General features: G+C 36.1%; 1 protein-coding gene and 1 long non-coding RNA gene across 3 annotated transcripts in view; one reads left to right on the forward strand and one right to left on the reverse strand.

Annotated features, from left to right (window-relative positions):
* The window catches only part of LOC146999303 (uncharacterized), a 163,814-nt gene that overhangs the window by 33,478 nt on the left and 110,322 nt on the right, over nucleotides 1-20,014 (forward strand). The gene's annotated exons all lie outside the window — the stretch shown is intronic.
* Nucleotides 1-20,014, reverse strand: part of LOC118199301 (uncharacterized) — a 256,448-nt gene that overhangs the window by 18,331 nt on the left and 218,103 nt on the right. Inside the window, exon 2 of one of the 2 annotated variants that reach the window (XM_085821711.1) lies at nucleotides 17,210-18,766. The exons of the other annotated variant lie outside the window; for it this stretch is intronic. Coding sequence (XP_085677837.1) covers nucleotides 17,523-18,766 — 1,244 coding nt within the window. The 3' untranslated portion in view covers nucleotides 17,210-17,522. Of the gene's footprint in view, nucleotides 1-17,209; nucleotides 18,767-20,014 lie in introns of those variants that run through there. 2 annotated transcript variants of the gene reach the window in all.

Below are 20,014 nucleotides of genomic sequence, written 5' to 3' on the forward strand. Positions count from 1 at the left end.
GAGAAGGATGTCTACTTGGTGGGGTCCACGTGAATGAATCATGGAAAAGAAGACTTAACTTACAGTGATACAAGATCTATAGACAACCTGATATAGTAAAATTCTTCAAACTGCAGAGACTTAAAGGGGCTAGTCATCTGGCCAGAGCGCATGAATATCAGAGTTGTGTAAGAAAATACTTGGTGGGGTCCATGTGAATGGATCGTGGAGAAGAAGATCTAATTTAGAGCTATACAAGGTCTAAAGACAACCTGATGTAGTACAATTCTTCAAACTACACAGATTTTAAAGGGGCTGTTCATCTGGCCAGAATGCATGAAGATCGGTGTTGTAAAAAAAATCTTTCTGGCAAAGAACATGGGAACCAGAACCCTGATCGATTGTGTTGAAAATGACTTGTACATTCTAAAGGTCAAAAACAGGAAAACAGTTGTCAAAAGCAGAGATGCTTGGAGAAGGACCCACCTTGGGCTAACAACCCAATAAAGAAGAAGAGCAACGGCTTTCACGAGCAAATTAAGTTTGCAAACAGATGTTTCCCTGAATATTTTTTTCTTTAAATAATATTAGAACAACATCTTTTGAAAATAAATGCATAATTTCTGGAGATTTTTCATTCTTATTAGCCGAAAAGGGACGTTAGTCCCGAATCTCGAAACGGCATTTTGCTTCGAAATAATTAAAATCTTTGTATCACCTTTTAAATTGTTGCCGCCCTGTATTATATTTAAAGAAATTGAATAACGAAGAATCTGAATGAATGAATGTATGTTTTTTGCATTGTGAAAAAACAATGGTACCTACAGCCATCAAATTTTAAGTAACGTAATCTTCCACCCGAACACGAGCCTCTGGAAATCGGAATATGGACTTTGTTATATTATCTATTTCATCTTTTGTAAAACTTTAACGAATTTTTGATTAAGAAACTCAACGATTTCAAAGCGAGCGATGGCAACACTGTACGGAATAAAACATTTTTACACCCAACATGGGAGACTGTCTATCGGAAATTCTAAAGATATGCTGTTTTTAAATATTTTGTGATTTTGGCATTGAAACGAATTTTATGCGTCATAAGCGCCAAGAACGTGATATTTAATAAATAGAAGGAAACATACTAAACGGTAATAATAAAAAGGCAAATTAAAGTTTTGTAAAGCCATCTTAGTAAGAAAACTGAACATTGATGTGATAATTTTAAAAAGTATTTGGGGGAGGGAGAAGGGGAAAAACAGAAAAATGCATGATGCCAACACTTGACGAGCATTTGGAATTCTCAGCGTGGTACTGTTCCGTTTTGCCGGCGCAAGCGATAAAGTCGCCAATAATGGTACAACCGATGCCAAACGGAATATTCTCGCTGGTAACCTTTTACGCCTCATTTTCAAAACAAGTCGCAGCTTTTTCTTATGAGATCGATTGTTTCTTTCAATACTGGCATATAATTACATAGAATTTTTATCAGATAGTTCAGTTTTATGTCTAAGGCCATTTTCGGTAATTAAGTCAATTAGGATGCAATCACAGCGCTTACCCGAATTTGAAAATATAGAAAAGGAAAGTTAAGGGTTAAATTCTTCAATTCTAATGAGAATGCATTAGTGAAGTAAAGCACTGCAGTTTTACATAATTTCTGAGTAAGCTATTCGTACGCATTGAAATATTGCTTGCATTTAAACTTGTGTTCCAAATTAAGATTTAACTTGAAATTAATGTAGATAATTACTGAGAGCATTAGATTTTTGTAGAGTAGTTTACGTGAGATAAGATCGCTTGAGGTCACGTGATATGAACCGGCGAATCAGGATGTTGAACCATGAAAGCGTAGTAAATTCTTAAATTAATGTCTTTTTACAAATATATTGTCTTTATTTATTGGCATTTTATAAAGTTTTAAGCGATATTAAAATGTTTATGCATTCAAAAAAAGAATTCTTAGAACTAAATTTTTTTTAATATTTTTTATGTGTATACTGTATGTTGTCGCCAATAAAGTCTGCTTGGCGAGATATGCGCCGGCGAAAAGGAAAAGTACCCTAAGCGTATACTGCTATGCTGCTTTTAAAATTTTTGTAATTTTGCCATCGAATTCCATATAGGGTAAGTGAAGAAAATGTTGCTGAATAATAAAGTGACTGCCCTCCCTCCTCGAAAAAAGAAAAGGTTAATAGGATGAAGTGTAACAGCAGATTGGTGAAATGTGAGCTCAACCGGAAAGTAAAAAACATTAATAAATCCTTTTGGAAGACCGTTAAAAAAAATACGAAAGCTTTCAGATTTTTAGTCCAAAAGGTCAATTTGGCCAGACGGACAATTAATTTCGTTTCGGCATTTTGTGTCGATTCACTAAAAGCATTGTTTCAATTTTCAAATTGTTGCCACCAAATATTATCGCCCTGTATTATATTTAAAGGAATTAAATGCTGAAGAATCTGCATAAATGTATATATGTTTCTCGTATTGTGAAAAAACAACGGTACCTAGAGCCATCAAAATTTGAATGACATAATCCTCCTGCGAATATGTTCATCTGGAAGCCCAAATTTGGAATTTGTTTTATTATCGATTTTATATTTTGTAAAACTTCAACGAGTTTTTGTTTATCAAACTCAAGGATTTCAAAGCGAGGAATGGCAACGTTCTACAGAAAAAAAAAAAAAAAAAAATTTTTATCTCCAGCGCGCGAGTCTGTGTATCGGAAATTCTAAAGAAATGCTCATTTAAAAATTATTTTGCGATATTACTGTTGAACTGAATTTAATGGTTTAATTGTGAAGAACATGATATTTAATAAATAAAGGTAACACAAAAAATTTTTAAAAAACGCCCGTTTAGACGTAATTTAAAATCATAGCCTTTCATAAATAATATCCTTTCAGATTTTTATTTTGTTTTTTATTTTTAATTTATTTTTTCCGCCTTTTAGCATCTTCCTACAAAGCGTTGTGATGAAAACTTTCCAATTTTAGACAATGACGCAGATATTTATAAGGTTATTTATGTTAAACTAACTAGTTGTTACGATTTTGATCTTTGCTATGACTTCTTCCTCACCAAAATGAAAATTTACTTTTAGTGTACATAAGCTGAGGTTTTTCAGTTTTACAGAGAGAGAGAGAGTTTCGGGAACTCGCACCGCAGTGTCAGAATTTCGCCAGCTCTATCTGAAATGGATAATTCCTACTTTTGCATTTTCTCGCAGCCGAGACATAGAACTTACTCGCGGGTTAAAAATATTTGAGCCAGAATGCTAAGTTCTAGTTCGTGCTTATTGAAATGAGGTAGAAAGATATAATATTTAAAGGAAAGTTTTTGGTGGTGAAATCAAAGCCTGTTCCACCTGCTGAAGGCCACGTTTGTTACTTGATTCTCTTGAGAGCATTTTATACAATGCAATATTCTCGCCTTTCGAATCTTCGAAACTGTTCATATGAACGCATATTGTTGTTTACGTTTAGTTTTGGATTTGTTTCGCAGTTATATATGTATGGCGTATAAATGCTGCTATAATTTATTGGAAAATCTCTTAGTGCTTTCATTTTACAAGTTTATTTAATCGTCAACTTTTCATTTTCACAAAATTTATCACGCACTTATATTCGGATTAATGTTCGTGGCATATTAGTTTTCCTTATATCGAGCAAATGACTCGAGCTACAATTAGCCTCAAAGTTTTACATTTACTATCACCTGTGGATTAAGGGAATTCAAGTTTATAATTTTCTTACTGAGCTGATAATAACTAGTGGAAGTGTTACAATGAATCTAGTATTTTCTTATTTCAATGCTTGCATTCTTTTGATTTTGAAAGTGTAAGATTCAAAATATATATAATGAGTGATCTGGTTATACCTAATGTTAAAATTAAAAGTTATATATGAATAAATTAAGTATATTCGTTGTGAATAAGATAAATTCATTCTGTTTGAAGAGCATTTCTTGTGCAGGTGAAATTTAACACACTAAATCTGTAGGAATGTAAATTAGGAAAGTTCACTTTGAATAAAACTGTGCATTGGCTGTTATTATAGAACATCTTTTTGATATACACTGCAATAAAAATGCTAAGATTTCTACTATTTACATATATAATTATGCTTATATTTGATCTAACTTCCCACTGAAATTTTTTTGCGCGAAATCCAAGATGCTTATATTATTTTGTATAGGAAAGTACATGACAAAACATTTCAGTCATCTTGCTTAAAACGCGGCAAAGGTCGGGTGAAATGACAGAAATATTACAGGAAGCCCATTGGTTCATTTTTGAAGCTACTCCCTCAGCAGCGATACAGATGTGCACTTACGAAATACGGGTTTTCTTTCTGTGTAGCCTTTGGAGTAACTACAATTTACTTTCTTAAGTTCAGTTCGTTAGTTTGATTACTGATAAATGCTAGCCGGATCTGTAAACACAAGTGGTGGACACAAGTGCTAATCTTTGGAATATGGTAACAAGTAGTTTGGCGACATTATGGTAAGGCGATAAAGATTACTTGGTAGAACTTTAGCAATAATCTGAGAAGTACACAGTTCGAATCACAGATTATTTTGTCTCAGAGAAATGATAGATCACGAGACATGTCATGTGACATTTTTCGGAAAATTCCGATCGTGATTTTAGCTAATAAGCACTTAGAAACAATTTCGCTGCTAAAGTGCAGAATCGACCACTTATTTGTTTGGCGCTTTTTACAAGAGTAAGAAGAATTGGATTTTTGTCAATTTTCTTTGTCTTTTTAAGTGAAAATAGGTCGGTGTGTACATGGATAAAGTCAAGCGTGGCGCAATGCCATTTTTGTGCAATTCTGAGATGTTTTTTTAAGTGAAAATAGGTCGACGTGTACATGGATACCGCGTAATACGTAATTCTTAAAAAGGCGCGAAGCAGTTTGCGATTCTGCACTTTCTTCCAATTTCGCACCTAATCTTCGTCATGATGAAGCACTTTTGTTCCATAAAAGTTCTAGCATAAGCGTAATTCGGCTAGCAGATTGTTGGAAAAAATGTTGAGTAAAAAAAAAAAAAAAAAAAAAAAAAAAAAACCACGCCTTTACTTCGAAAAAACAAAAAGGCGTCCAAAAAAAAAAAAAAAAAAAAAACTAGCAGGTTGCTGTAGCAGGGTTGGTCGGAAATTTTCGCCAAAAAATAGCCAAGTTACCATAATCCGAAGATTCACCGTGGTGCCTTCTGTTAATCTACTGATTTTAATAAAATGGTCTTTTACACCTTTCCCCAGCCTCTGTTCCAAGGCATAGCAATAAGGATCTTAAGTCCTGCAGAGTTCTTACTCAGTTTATGTTACCAAAGAGAGCGAAACTCTATAACTATAATATGTAGTAAAGATTCGTGGACTTTCTCCCTGATTCAGATGACAAAATAGAGGAAGACGATTTTATATTCCCGCAATAGCTTCAATAGGTAATAATTATACACTCTGTAATAATCATACACCCATCATAACTAATTTCTTTCGACATCTCCTTCTTGGAACTTCCGGCAACAGCTTCAGTAGGTAATAATTATACATGGCGTTTATCCATCGTAACTAATTTCTTCCATCATCTGTTTTTGGAACTTCCAGCATTCTCTCTGGCTCAGATGACAAAATAAATAAAGACGGTTTTATATTCCAGCAACAGCTTCAAGTAGATAACAATTATACAGGCTCTTCCCCCCCCCATCGTAACTAATTTCTTTCTTTTTCTCCTTCTTGGAACTTCCGGCAGTAGCTTCACAATAAGTAATAATTATACATGGTGTTTATCCATCGTAACTAATTTCTTCCATCATGTATTTCTTCGAATTTCCGTCTTTCTTCCTGAATCAGATGACAAAATAAATGAAAACAGTTTTACATTCCAGCAACAGCTTCAGTAGGTAATAATTATACAGGCTGTTTGCCCATCGCAACTAATTTCTTTCTTCATCTCGTTCTTGGAACTTCCGGCAACAGCCTCCAATAGGTAATAATTATACAGGCTCTTTGCCCATCATAACTAATTTCTTTCGTCATCTTCTTGGAACTTCTGGCTAAACTTCTTGTCTGAATTAGATTAATTAGATTTTACTTGTTATACAGCATTTAAAATCTAATTAATCTGAATTAGATTTTATATGTTATACAGTAAAATATAGAATAAAATGAGTTAAATATATTTTAAATCTTATATACAATATTCATTTTCTAAAATTGGAATTTGGAAGCAAAAAGATGAAAAATATGCAACGCCTTCTCCGGGAATCGAACCGCGGATCTCTCAATTACGCGCCTAGCGTGCAGACCACTACACCAGGCTCGCTAAGAAGGTAGGAGAAATACCTTATAATCTTTTAACTTCCCCGATTGAAGTAAAGTAAAAAGGTATGTCTAATTTAAATTAAATATAGTGATTAAACTTATCTGAAAGAAATAATTATTTAAAATTTGAAATTGGTAGTTTTTTTTGCGATTTTCTTTAAATTAAGCATAGTTATAAAACACAATCATTTTTTAGCATGAAATCGTTTGCGGCAGTCTACGGACCAACATTTACGTGAGCAAAACTTCTTACTCGTTCTCAAAGGTTTAAAACTTAAAATATCTGCGCAATGCTTTTCTACAGATGCACCCTCGAGAATTGTTCATTGCACTGGCTAGGATCTGTACCTTAACAGTCTCGGCACTGGAGGATTAAAAACACGAGCCGGGCTGTTTGAGAAGGGAAAATCGTCGTATACAATTGCACCAAGGGTCCCCTAACTGGTGATGTTTCAGTGCGGAGCTGCTCGCGTAGTAGTAGCAGCAAGGACATTTTGACGACCAGACAGATCTTCAGGCTTATACATCTGTACCACATGGTGGTCTCTGGTAGTCGGGAGTTGTGACGCAAGTGCCAAATTTCAAAACTATCGCACGAGTAGTTTAAAAAAAAAAGCTCTTAAATTTTGAGCTCCTCAGTGTTAACTGAATTAGTTATTACTATCTCTTTTTTATATTAAACTTATTTGATTCCTTCTTTCACAGCTCGAAATTTAGGTTCAATGAAAATAAAATTCCCAGATACTATCTGATTTATATTTAAATTTTGTATTTTTCACTAATTTTTATAAATTTTCGAAACCATATTTGAATTATAACCTATAAAATGTTTACCATCAACCTTAGAGTACATATATTTCTAGGCATACATGCAAAAATTAAAGTTTCTTATTCAAAATTTCCCAAGGTATACGTGAATTTATATACTGGCACGTTTTGGAATTGGCTTATTTCTTAGAAGTGCTAATAACACCAAATGTGCTTTATGCACTTTGTTAAAATTATCTGAAGTAATGATGCCCCTTTTTTTCCGCTCTTGCACAATTTAAAAAAAAAAAAAAAATTGGAAAGGAAAGTTATTATGAATTAAGTATTCCACGAAGTGAATTATTCTTGCGTAATATGAAAAATATGTGCCGAGGTAAAATTTTAAATTTTTCGATAAGTTTCTCACCAAATTTTACAAAATTTAATATTTAGGCATGTTACGTGTGTATTTAATGGTGCATTTAATTATGGCAAAGCACACTAGGGCTATCTGCCTAAGGGGAGGGATGCCTTCGTGGACAACTTTCTAAGGACTTACAGTACACATACACACACACACAAAAAAAAAAAAAAAAAAAGAAACTATATGAACATAAAATATAATAGTACATCAAGGTTACAAAACTATAAAAACCAGTAAGACGTCACATTACAAGATAATAAAGAATTAACAAGTAAATCAGGGGTTAGTACGACATCAAGTATAAACTATATAAAACAGTCAAAACTAATGTCAAGCAAGTTGTTAAAGTTGTGTATTAGTCCGTGTATATGTTACCTGCATACTCTACCTTTTTTAAACTTCTAATTCAATATAAAATTTCTTGTATCGGCCTGCGATTTTTTTGGAAACAGGTCAAACGTGGGTTTAACAAGAGTTAATGCATATCCGCCATTTTGGGAAGTGGTCGAAGCAAAAATTCTTTATTCATACAAAATGAATTCATTTGCAAACGAAATGGAAAAGGATAAAAGGAAACAAAACACAGATTGTTGCCAGATGTCAATGCAAACCATATTAGCTCCTGGAAAATGCTATGCAAACGAGATTACAGCACGGGCATGTTTTTTATCATGGCGATAAAGAGCTAAATGTAGTTTGTCGTTTCCATAACAATGCTTGGAAGAAACCCAGGAGAAGAAGAAATGAAGGAATTGTTCTACTCTTGATAGCCTAAAAGTTTGCCGTCATTATTAGCATTGTCTCAGTAGAGTATAAATCTTTAAATGTCTCATACCTTTGCCGTCATTATTGACACATTCTGAATGCAGAAAGAAAGAATGAAGATGGTTTAAATACTTGCCATGGTTGTCTTCTGAGTGCACACTGAAACCCAATAGCTGGCTCAATCGTTACTATATTTATGATCAAGCTATGAATAGTGTACGGTAAGAACATCCGAGAAGGATGGATAATCAGACCAGTGGTCTTTTAAATATTTATTTTAAAACTCAGCAAAGATTTCTGAATTAAATAAGAGTAAAGTATCAGTACACTACAGCCATACAGACAAAGCTTCCGCATCGCGGATCAGACAGTCGCTTTTGTGCGACTTCTACAGCATCTCTCTAAGCATAATTCTTCACAAAAAAACTTCTTCCTTTCCTTTTACGTTAATGAGTCATGGAAACCGCTCAGGAGGGGTGTCTTTAAAGTTTCTTTTGTTGATTACCTTCCGGTCCTTTAGCGGACACTTGGCGATAATTCGCAAGGAAACCGCATAAGGGGGATGTCCTAAACGTATTTCCTTGGTTAATTACCTTTCGGTCATTTAGTGGCCACTTGGTGATTAGTTCTCATGAGGACAGGAAATCCTCTAATTTAAAACTGACGTTCCATCATCTGAGGATCGTTACAACAGAATGAAAGACTACAAGTGGCCTAACCTGTTTCTGACATTATTGGTGCGTTGTAATTTTGGAACGTACTGCTACCCTCTATCAAAATTACCAGCAATTCGGATTTTGACAGGTGTTTACTAAATTTGGAGTCCATTCTCAAAGAAGCGAGAGCTGCGGCTTCAAAACCAATTTTCTATCCGGGTGTCAGACTCCCACCTGAGACTAAATCCAAAATTAAGCAGCGGAACTTTTTGCGGAAACTTTGGCAAAGGTCGCGTGATCCCAGTATCTGCGCCTTTTTTCGCAAAATACAGAACGAGTTAAGGACTGAAACCCGTCTCTTCAAACAGACGGAGTGGAAACACTACATTGAGTCCTTAACGACTGAAGACAATTCGATTTGGCGGGCTGCCGCTCGAATACGCAAACAATGCAGACACATTCCGCCCCTTCAAACGGCCGATGACGCACGGATGGCTTACACAGACACTGAAAAGGCAGAAGTGTTAGCCGACAGCCTTGCTACTCAATTCACTCCTAATAACGACGCCTACTGTAACCGCCCGGTTACTCAAGGGCGCATACATTCACGTGTTGAAGAGATTTAACACAACCTTTCACGCCTGAACTTAGGCCCACTGATCCTAAAGAGGTGATGGAATACATCAATAGACTGAAACCCGACGAGGCTCCAGGCATAGATTCTATCTCTAATCGCATGATTAAAATTTTCCCTGTTATGTTTATTGTTTGAATTACGGTCCTTATTAATTTTATGCTAAGGAGAAGCTACTTCCCCGACAGCTGGAAAATTGCAACGGTCGTCCCCATTCCAAAACCGGGGCAAAATCTAAACTTACCCGTCAACTACAGACCAATTAGTTTGCTTTCCTCACTTTCAAAAGTATATGAATATGTCTTACTTAATCGCCTGAATGAATTCTGTCGAGATCAAAACTTAATCATCCCGGAACAATTCGGCTTCCGACCTAAATACTCCACGGTACACCAGTTACTACGTGTAGTGGAATTCATTCACGAAGGCTTTCGTAAAGGTCAGTTTACACCTGTCAGAGCGGCTCGGAGCGAGTCTCTCCTTACCATTACTTTGACAATGTAAACGCTCACTTCGACGGAGTACAAACGTAGGGAAGATGAGTCCGCGCTTCCGTTTCTACTTTGAACCTGTTGAAAAATCTCTCCGGGCAGTTACTCCGAGCAGCGTTCTCAGGGACGTCGTGACAGTGAGTTCTATAATCCGAGATTAAGCGATAGCTAAACCATGGCATTTTTTAATGCATACGCATCTTATGAAGTGTTTTACTTCTATAATTATGTGAGCTTATATTCATTTTTCTGCAAGCATCCCTACATGAGGATGCAACAAATATATGATAAACTATAAAAATAAAAAAAAAATTATGAAAAAGATATGTAGATCTGTTTTATTGGGGATATTTAAATTTCTTGCTTTGTATAAAAACATTCTGGGCTATAATTCGTTACAATTCAGCTTGGATGTGAAACATCTTCAGCTTGGATGTGTGAGTGCAAGTACTGAAGGCGTATTAAGGTTTATACAAATTATGCTAGATGAATTCTAATCTCCTTAAACTATCCGTTTTAGCATTTTAAAAGTAAAGTATAATCACTATATTTACCCATTATTAATTTTGTTGATATCACTTTGTGTGTTGTCCAGAAACACAATTTCAGTAGGATCCAAAAGTAACAATTTGCGATAAATATCTTCCTCTTGGAACTATGTCATAATATATATATTCTTTTACCTGTGGTAATGCTCCCAAGTTTTTTGCTACTTCTTATTTATTTAAGATTTTCTGAATAATTAGGTAGATATCATACAGTTTACTTCTGTCGTGTTAATGGTAGCTTTGAATAAATATTCAATGCGTTAATTTTGCATTCTTCTCTAGAAATAACACAGTTCCAGTAAGAACTCTGCATAATTAATTCATGCACAGAGAGCTACTGATTCTGTGGATTCTGGATGAATAAATATATTCTGTCTATTAATAAATAATAAAACACATTATTACTATTAAATTATTTTGTAAAGGATTAATTAGGTGTAAATAAACAGTTGTATATAGTAGAAAAACTTTGTTAATTTGACTTTCAGTAACCACAGTTGACTAAATAACTTCTCTCAAACTGAGTTTCTTTTAAATTCTTGTATCTGATATGCAATAACGTTTTTGTAACTTTGGACATTCTCGTCCGAAATTCATTTAATAGTTCATTTGATACTCCTAATTCATCGCGGCAAGCTACACAATGACGTACCCATTTTTTTTTTCTTCCTTTTTTTTCTCCTCCCAAGAGCAGAAATTAATTCGTTTGAAACTGCTTCGCAGACTTCAAGCACTGCAGCCTACGAACATCTACGTATGTTCAATGCATATTCTTTCCTGCAGCTGCGACGTCGGTATCATTTTGTAAACAAACGGAGGCGAGTTGTCAGTCCACTCTGATTGGTGTAAACAATCTATCAGAGTACAGGTCCGTTCACTCGGTTCGAAACGCCCGGACGAGCGGCTCGCTACGAGCAGCTTTGACAGATGTAAACTGGCCTTAAGCGAGAGAATACTGGAATTGTCTATCTTGACATGGCTAAAGCCTTTGACAGGGTTTGTCATGACGGACTTATTTACAAGCTCATGCGACTTGGGTTTCCGGCTCACATCATTAAAATTATTAGCTCGTACTTAGCCAGACGAAGCTTCCGCGTACGAGTTAACCACGAACTCTCCTCTCCCCGCCCGATCCATGCTGGATGTCCTCAGGGCAGTCTTGTCTCACCTCTGCTCTTCAATATCTATATCAACGACGTGCCTAAGGCACCTAGTATCGATTTAGCTTTATATGCAGACGATACGGCCATCCTAACTCAACATACCAACATCACCACGGTAATCTCTACATTACAGAGTTACCTTTCAGCCTTAGAACTCTGGCTCGGACTGTATAAAATCAAAATTAATGTCGCTAAATGCGCTGCCACTTTATTCATCCGAAGAAACATCCCTTGTTTTAGATAATCTAATTTTCTTCGGTGAACCTATTCCCTGGGTTACTGCTTACAAATACCTTGGTGTTTTACTAGACTCAAAATTAACTTGGCAACTTCACATTCAAAAAATTATTGCGAATGCGGAAGCTGTCAAAGCCAACTTGCGCCCCTTTTTCGCTAAAAATAGCGACCTATCACTTGATAACAAGATCTTGCTTTATAAATCTATCATAAGGCCTATTCTCACTTACACGAGTCCCATCTGGGGCTCAGCTGCTCTGACTAACCGTAAACACGTCCAAATTTTTCAATCAAAATTTTTACGGCAGATATTAAACGCTCCATGGTTCATAAGGAACGATGACATTCATAACGACCTCAAAATTATGCCCATTAATCGCTTTATACAGCGACTTTCGGAAAGATTTTTCAAAAACATCCATCTAGTTGGAAATCCAGTATTACATACCCTGCCGGTATATGATCCTGCGGTTGTCTCTTCTAAAAAGCTACTCAGAGCAATCTTACAACCTGATTATGCTCAACTACCTTTCAAACGGCGTTGGTATTGAAATACAGACGCCCAAGTGGATGCTTACCTCTCGTTCCTAAACCCCAACCGCCCCCGCGTTAACAATGCGTAAGGGCATTGACCGGAGGAACCCTGTACTTTAACTCTTTAAGAAGAGTCTTCTAACGTTTCTTTAACAAGGGACAACTTATCTCCGCAGCCGCACGCGACTGCACTTAATTTCTCAATAGCTTCTTAAAAGCTTCTTTTCCACCTGCTAAACGGGTTGCTTTCGACCCCCCCTAAGGGGGCCTTTAAACCAAAGAATTTGTAAGGGATTACAAATTCTTTGTTTAAATGTCGCACTAAATAGCGACCAAAAATTTTCTTCTCCTCCATCAGCTGTATCACACTGAACTGCTACTAGAACTCGCCCAACAGGTTCCCCCCCAGCCCTTTTTGCCCAACTCTCCGGATTGCTTGCCCTAAGGATTTTATTTTGCTGTTGATATCAAGAATCAAGGAAATGTATTGCAGCTTTTTATTGTTTTCAATTTTTTTTTAATGTTGACTCCTCTCTCAAAATTTATTCCTGGCCCTTTTTAAACACGAAATTTAATTTAAAGACTTTCTAAGAGTTTTCCTTTTTTCTCATGCGGAAGGCATTATCTGAAAAGCTTTTATTTTTATAATTAGGCTTCAAAATTTTCCCTTATTAGATGAACCCCTCTTTTGATGTAATTATTTTATCTCTGATGATGTGGAGTTAAAGGCCTAGCCTAGCGCACTCCGTAAATTAACTTCCTTGATCCTTGATCCTTGAAAGACAATAGGGGTCCTAGGATGACTGCTGTTATTAATGGCACTTTGTGAGTGCAGAGAGAGAAAGACTATAGAGATAATTGTAAATAACTTAGACGTTTGCCATTGCACTTGGCATGCTGCGAGTACAGTGAAAGACTGTAGAAAACCTGGATGTTTGTTGTCATTAATAGTAAGTAGGCCGTCATGAACAGATAATGAATCATGGTTATAGATCACCCAGGCGTTGCTTTCCTTATTAATGCATTTTGAATGCAGAATGGAAGATTTTGCTTCAATGCAGAATGGAAGTTGCTTGTCATCATCAATGTCATGTTGTAAGAATACAGTGAAAGACTGTAAAGGACATTAGACGCTTGCCGTCGTTATCGGCATGTTACGAGCGAAACATGAAAAAAATGCAGGGGACTTTGGACGCTCGCCATCATAATAGACATGTTATGAGCACACAGGGAAAATATATAGGTGGTTTAGACCCTTGCCATCATAACTGGCGCCTTGTGAGTGCACAGTGAAAGATGTCATATGACCTAGACACAATTGATAACCTAGACGCTTATTGTCATGAACGGTCCGTAGTGAGCATGGAATGAAGAAGCACCGACCACTCAGTCGTTGCTTTCTTTATTGGCACGTTTGGAGCTTAACACGGAAGGCTGTAGGGGTCCTAAACGATAGTCATAATGACTGGAATATATTGAATATGCAGGTATTTACAGTCTTTACTGTAAAAGTCTTTTACTGTAGATGGCTGACATCATTCTCAGTAAGGAACTGTAAATGGCTGTGTATTCAAACCATTTCATCATAAATGACCTTAAACGCTTGTCGTCATTAGTGGCACGTTATGACCACAATGGGAAAGAGTGTAGATGACATCAGACGCTTGCCATCATTATTGGTCTGTTGTGAAGACAACGTTTCGAAACCCTTGTCTTAATTATTGATACGTTGCGAGTGCATAGTGAAAGACTATAGATGATATAGACCAGCGGTAATGCGTACCACCTAAACAAAAACTGAAAAACTTTAGTACCACCACTACATTTTCTCTTTCGCAATAGAAATATGTTTTAAAAAATATTTCCCCACTTGCACAATTTATTGGCTATATTAAATGTACATACATAAAAAATATTAAATTAAAATTGGTTACCATTTTAATTATCAAAATTTAAATTAGAATACCATAATTCTAAAATTTAGTGTGAAAGGAAAATAGGTTCCCGTATATTAAGTAGTTCGCCAATTGAATTATTCTTGGCGAAAACTGAAAAAATTGCTCCAAGATACACTTTTGTATTTCTCTAAAAATTTTACAAAATTCGCCAAGATTTAAATTTCTGCATAAACTTCTCACCAAAAATTACAAAAATTAATATCTAGGCATAATTTGAATCGCAGAATCGAAATATGGAAAAAAAATTGGTATGTTATTTCAGAAAAAGTCAGATTTTGAGTCAAAATACCTATATTAGAAAAATGTTATATATAAATCTAATATATATCCTAAGTAGCACTGTCGAGACATGAAAAACGCAATTTGAATTTTGTCAATCGGCCCAGTAGAACGGGAGATACAGAACAGTCCTTTTATTTTATTTATTTATTTATTTATTTTTCTTTTCGGCAGTGTACAAATTGTTACTTCACTTTTCCACTTGATCTATAAGCGAATTAAAGAAATTTTCGTGAAACTGCTTTCCTGGATCCATTGAAGCTTTTTCATAAATTCATCAGATAGCCCAGGTTTGAACCTTAAAATTTGAAGGCATAATCGTTCGCTCAAAGTAGCTGTAAGATGCCGAAAAATTATAAACTGCACTGTTTGGGATATTCGATAAAAGTAGGAAACGAGATTTCATAAAATTGTAAAAGAGTGAAGATATTTTTATTTGAATATTCATAATAGCTCTGACTATTTTTCTACGACTATGTTTATTGACACTAGACAATGATTATAGTTCTTTGACTATGCTTATTGAAAGTATAATAAGTATTGTTCTATGACTTTATTAATTAGCATTAAACTGTAATTATTTTTCTATGACTATTTTATTAAACTGTAATTATTTTTCTATGACTATTTTATTAAACTGTAATTATTTTTTATGACTATTTTATTAAACTGTAATTATTTTTCTATGACTATTTCTATGACTTTGTTAATTAACATTAAACTGTAATTATTTTTCTATGACTATTTTTATGACAGTTATTGAGAATAGATTATGAAAATTGTTCTACAATTATTAACAACAGAATACGACTATAGTTTAAATATTATTGTCAGTAGATTATGACAGTTAGTCCAAAGTTGCAATTTTCCCTGAAGGACTCTAATTTACGTTTTGGCATTTTGTGTTGAAAATTTTAAAAGGCTGTTTCACTTTCCAAATTGTTGCCGCCAAATATTAGAGCCCTGTATCTAATTTAAAGAAATTAAATAATGAAGAATATGCATAAATGTATGTATATTTCTCGCATTCTGGTTAAATCAGCGTGATCTAAAGCTATCCAATTTCGAATAACCTACGTTTCCACCCGAATATGGGCATCTGGAAGCCCACATTTGGAATTTGTTTTATTATCTATTTCATATTTTGTAAAACTTTAACGAATTTTTGATTCACAAACTCAACGATTTAAGAGCGAGTAATGGCAACACTCTACGGGGGAGGAATACCTTTTTACCGCGCGGAACTATGTATCGGAAATTCTAAAGATATGCTCATATTAAATTAATTTTGCGATATTGCTTTTGAACTGAATTTTATGTTTTCAGCTCAAAGAACATGATATTTAATAAATAGAGGTAACACACAAAACGTTAAAAAAACGCCCCTTTGGACGTCATTTAAAATCTGAAACCTATCAGATTTTTATTTAAAATGTCTTTCTTCCCATTTTTTTAATTTCCGTTTCTGTCTCTTATCTGGATCTTAGTACAGTTAAAGAATCTTCCTATGTTCAATATAAGAATTCATTGACTTTAAAAAATATTTAATAATTTGTAGTATTGCATATTTTGATTACTAGATGGCACCACTATCTAAGATAAAAAATGACATTTTGTTAAATGTCGTAGTAGAGACAATCACGTACATCAGCAGTAGCAACTGCGACACGCGCGAGTTAGATGGTGCATGGTTCCTGTAAACAAAGTTATTATTGAAGTTACTGAAGAGCTGGACTTGGAAATTTTCAGTTACTTTTGTAAGATGGCTGCGATTGATTTCTTCAGCGCAAATTAGATGATGCCACCTTTCTAGAAAGGTTTATCTCTCAAGTTTCACGATTGACTTCCCACTCAAGTCAATTATGCGGTCCATATTTCATTGAGCCCGAAACAATTGCTAGCTAATCGCGGTATTCAGGGGCACTTGGAATGAATAAAGTTATGTATTTCATTGTCAAATCCTTAAGTATCTGTGCATGTGTTTTTCAGCAACTCGAACAGTAGTGGTCCGGATGTGGTCATCACCAACTAGAATAATTTTTCTGTGCATTTCATTTTTTTTTAAATTAAATATTTTACTTGTTATATATTTTGTATCTTTTGTTAAGTTTTTTAAAACTGGAAGCTTGTTCGAAATAATACTCAGTACACTATTTTCTCTCTTATCTGTACACTCTTGTTTTTCTCGCGGCCCACTAATGTATCATGACACGCCTTGAGAGGCAGCTGGTTTAAATTAAATAGCTTGCTTTCCTGTAAATCACTTTAATGCTTTCATTCTTAGTTATTGTAAAAAATCTAAAATTTCAGTAGGCTGGAAACTAGATGGCCTCCAGATTTAAATATATTAAAAAAAAAGATTTATCGGATTTATGACTCCTTGAAACTTTTATCTTCCTATGTGAGTGGAATTGAATTAAATTTCAGTTTTAAGAGTGGTGGTAGACAGGTGTACAAAGTAAGCTAAAAAAATATATATATACCTTTAATTTGTTTAAAAAAATGTTCAAAAATAATTATTCTGAATGTATAAAAATTATCGTACATTTAATATTAATACACTGCAGATTTCTGCAATAACATATGCATTCCAGACTACAGAGAAAATATAGCCACTCTGCTAAGATTAACAGTTTTGCTTCTGGATTTTAATCAAATGTAGAAACATATGAATGACTGGAACATAAACCTCTGCTACGGATCCATTGCAAAGTAACAATCTTTTCTATCCTTTTCCGCACTCTTTTAACTGTATGAAACATGACACTTGCATTACTTTAGATTAAATTCCAATATCAAGTTGATCAAGCTGTTCCTGTATACTTTGTTTTACGGGTTCAACCAACGCATCCGCGAGTTGCAGCTTCAAGCCATTGGTCACCAAGTTCACAATGGACTCCATGACGTAGTCCCACGTGCCTAAGCCTTGCAAATCTAACCAAACATGGCGAATGGCATGAACGTGTAAGTCATCGAGTTCCAGTTTCCTTCCAACTTTCATTTCTTGTTTCAGCTTAACGAATCCGTGCACTGATTTCACTTGTATCATGACCTGACCTTGCATACCTGCCCCGAGAAGCTCAGCGTGCCACGTATAACCCCCAGTCAAGTTCTTGAACTCGAACTCAGCCTCGAAGACGAGAGAACTGTTGGCCAACGCCGTGATAACGTCCCCTTTCCTGGACAAGGTAGACAAGCCGTGCAGTGTTCCATTGAAGAGTTTCAACTCCCCGCGTGTTGTGACGAATAAAATATTCCTCTCGTAGACCTCCTTGTATTGTGGCAAACGGAAAGGTTCCAGATCGTTTTGCCCCATGAATTCGGCAGACTTTTTGAGAATGCTGTCTACGACGTTGGTGGAACTGGGATCCATGAATCCTGATGGTATCTCAAGTAAAGCATTGTTCAACTCGTATTTCAGATATGAACTTAGTTCTGACAAAAGTGAAGGTTTCAGCTCATCCAAAATTAGTTCACCCATCATGTTCAAAAGGCTGTTGTAGATGCTACTCGCCTTATCACCGCCCATTAGGTTTTCAAAATTGACATTAAGTTCTCCCACGTCAGAATCTAGCTTAATGTCTCCCACGCCCAGCTTGCCCTCTTGTGTTGTTTCGATTGGAGCATGTGCTCTGAGCACTATAGAGGACATGTTCATCCAGAATGGCCCTTCGCCAGATGCTGTCATAAAAAAGAAGCTCCCGCTCAGACGATACTGGCCCATGAGACTTAAAAGTGGTACTGACATCTCGGCGGAAAGGTTCATCTTGGCAAGATTGAGAGCTATCTTATTCACTCGAAAGTTTTTCAGACCATATAAGTTTACGTCAATGAATACTCCAAATAGATCGATCATGTAGCCGGGGCTAGAAATATTGAAGTCCTGCAATGGGACAGGGTCGTTGACATTATCTGATAAAAGGAGGTTGATGTCCACATCTCCAAATTCAGTACGAGCCTGGCGCAGAAGGTCTCGAAATTTGGACATGACATCTGCTTCGCTATGTCCTTGCGTGACAACGTCATCTAGGGAACAGAAACAAAACTCTATTCAGAGTGAATAAGGTGATTTCTACTATGGGTTAGTACGTTATATTTTCAGCTTTTTTATTCTCGCTTTTAGAAGCATATCTGATTTTATTGTGTAATATAAATTGTTAGTGTTCTCAGTAACAGATAGCATTGTTAATACATGATGCGTCGAAGGTGGTTGCCAAACTTAACATGCTGGTCTGTCGTCACGACACACAAGATTTACATAAGAACTTGTCTCCGAAAATGTGAATGGCGAACACTAGAGGAGTATGTTTGCAGGCTTATGGGAGAGAGGGAAGCGTGATCATTTCAGGTGAGAACGTTGCAGGAGAAGAATGAATCGGTTTACTAACTCAGAGTTGGCTGAGAGGAGTGACGTGTATGGTGCCGTGGATGGAAATGGAGAAGACGCGATAGGTATGTACTCTGAGAGCTTTCGAAACAGACGTTAACCATGGCGTGCTTTGTTCGGACAATTGCATCGCAGACTGCGTGATGTAGGAGCTTTCCAAGTAAATAGCGACATCGGTCAAGAACGCACTACACACCTGTCGCAGAGGAATCTGTGCTACGGAAATCTCAGACCAATTCACAAAAAGTTCCCGAGCAAATCGAAAGCGTTTTGTTTTTACATTGTTTCACCGTTATTCGCGTGCTGCAGAAAGACACGCTACACCCCTACCACATTCAAACAGTATGGGCAAGCTGCAATGAGAATTATACAAACGAATCGCACAGCCGGATTTTCCATCGTGGATTTTATTTTCCGATGAAGTCTCTTTTATACGGGACAATGTCCTGAACCTGCTCAACGTTCACGTGTGGGCGCGGGAGAGTCCAAGTTGTACACCTGCCCATAGAAGTCAAGAATGACGTTGCACCATAAACGTTTGGGCTGATATTATCGGTGACACGTTAATTGGCCTTTACCTATTATCTAAACGCCTCGAAGAGAAAACCTATCGCATTTTTTGGAAAGAGTGTTGGCGGATCTGATTTGGATTGGCAGCGGACCAGTCCCATAACCACCGCGATCCTTCAACCTGACTCCTCTGGATTTCTACCTGTGAGGATACATGAAATCTATGGTGTACGAGATGACTGTAACATCGGACATGGATTTCGTCCCCAGAACCGTGGGGGATACACCTGTCCATTTTAAACGGGTTCGCGAATCCATGCGGCGACGCTGTGAAGCATGAGTTGTGGCGAATGAAAAGATTTTTTTAACATCTTTCG

The sequence above is a fragment of the Stegodyphus dumicola genome, chromosome 1, assembly GCF_044657685.1.
Source record: "Stegodyphus dumicola isolate Sdum_Otavi_A_Nest chromosome 1, ASM4465768v1".
NCBI classification, from domain to species: Eukaryota; Metazoa; Arthropoda; class Arachnida; order Araneae; family Eresidae; genus Stegodyphus; species Stegodyphus dumicola.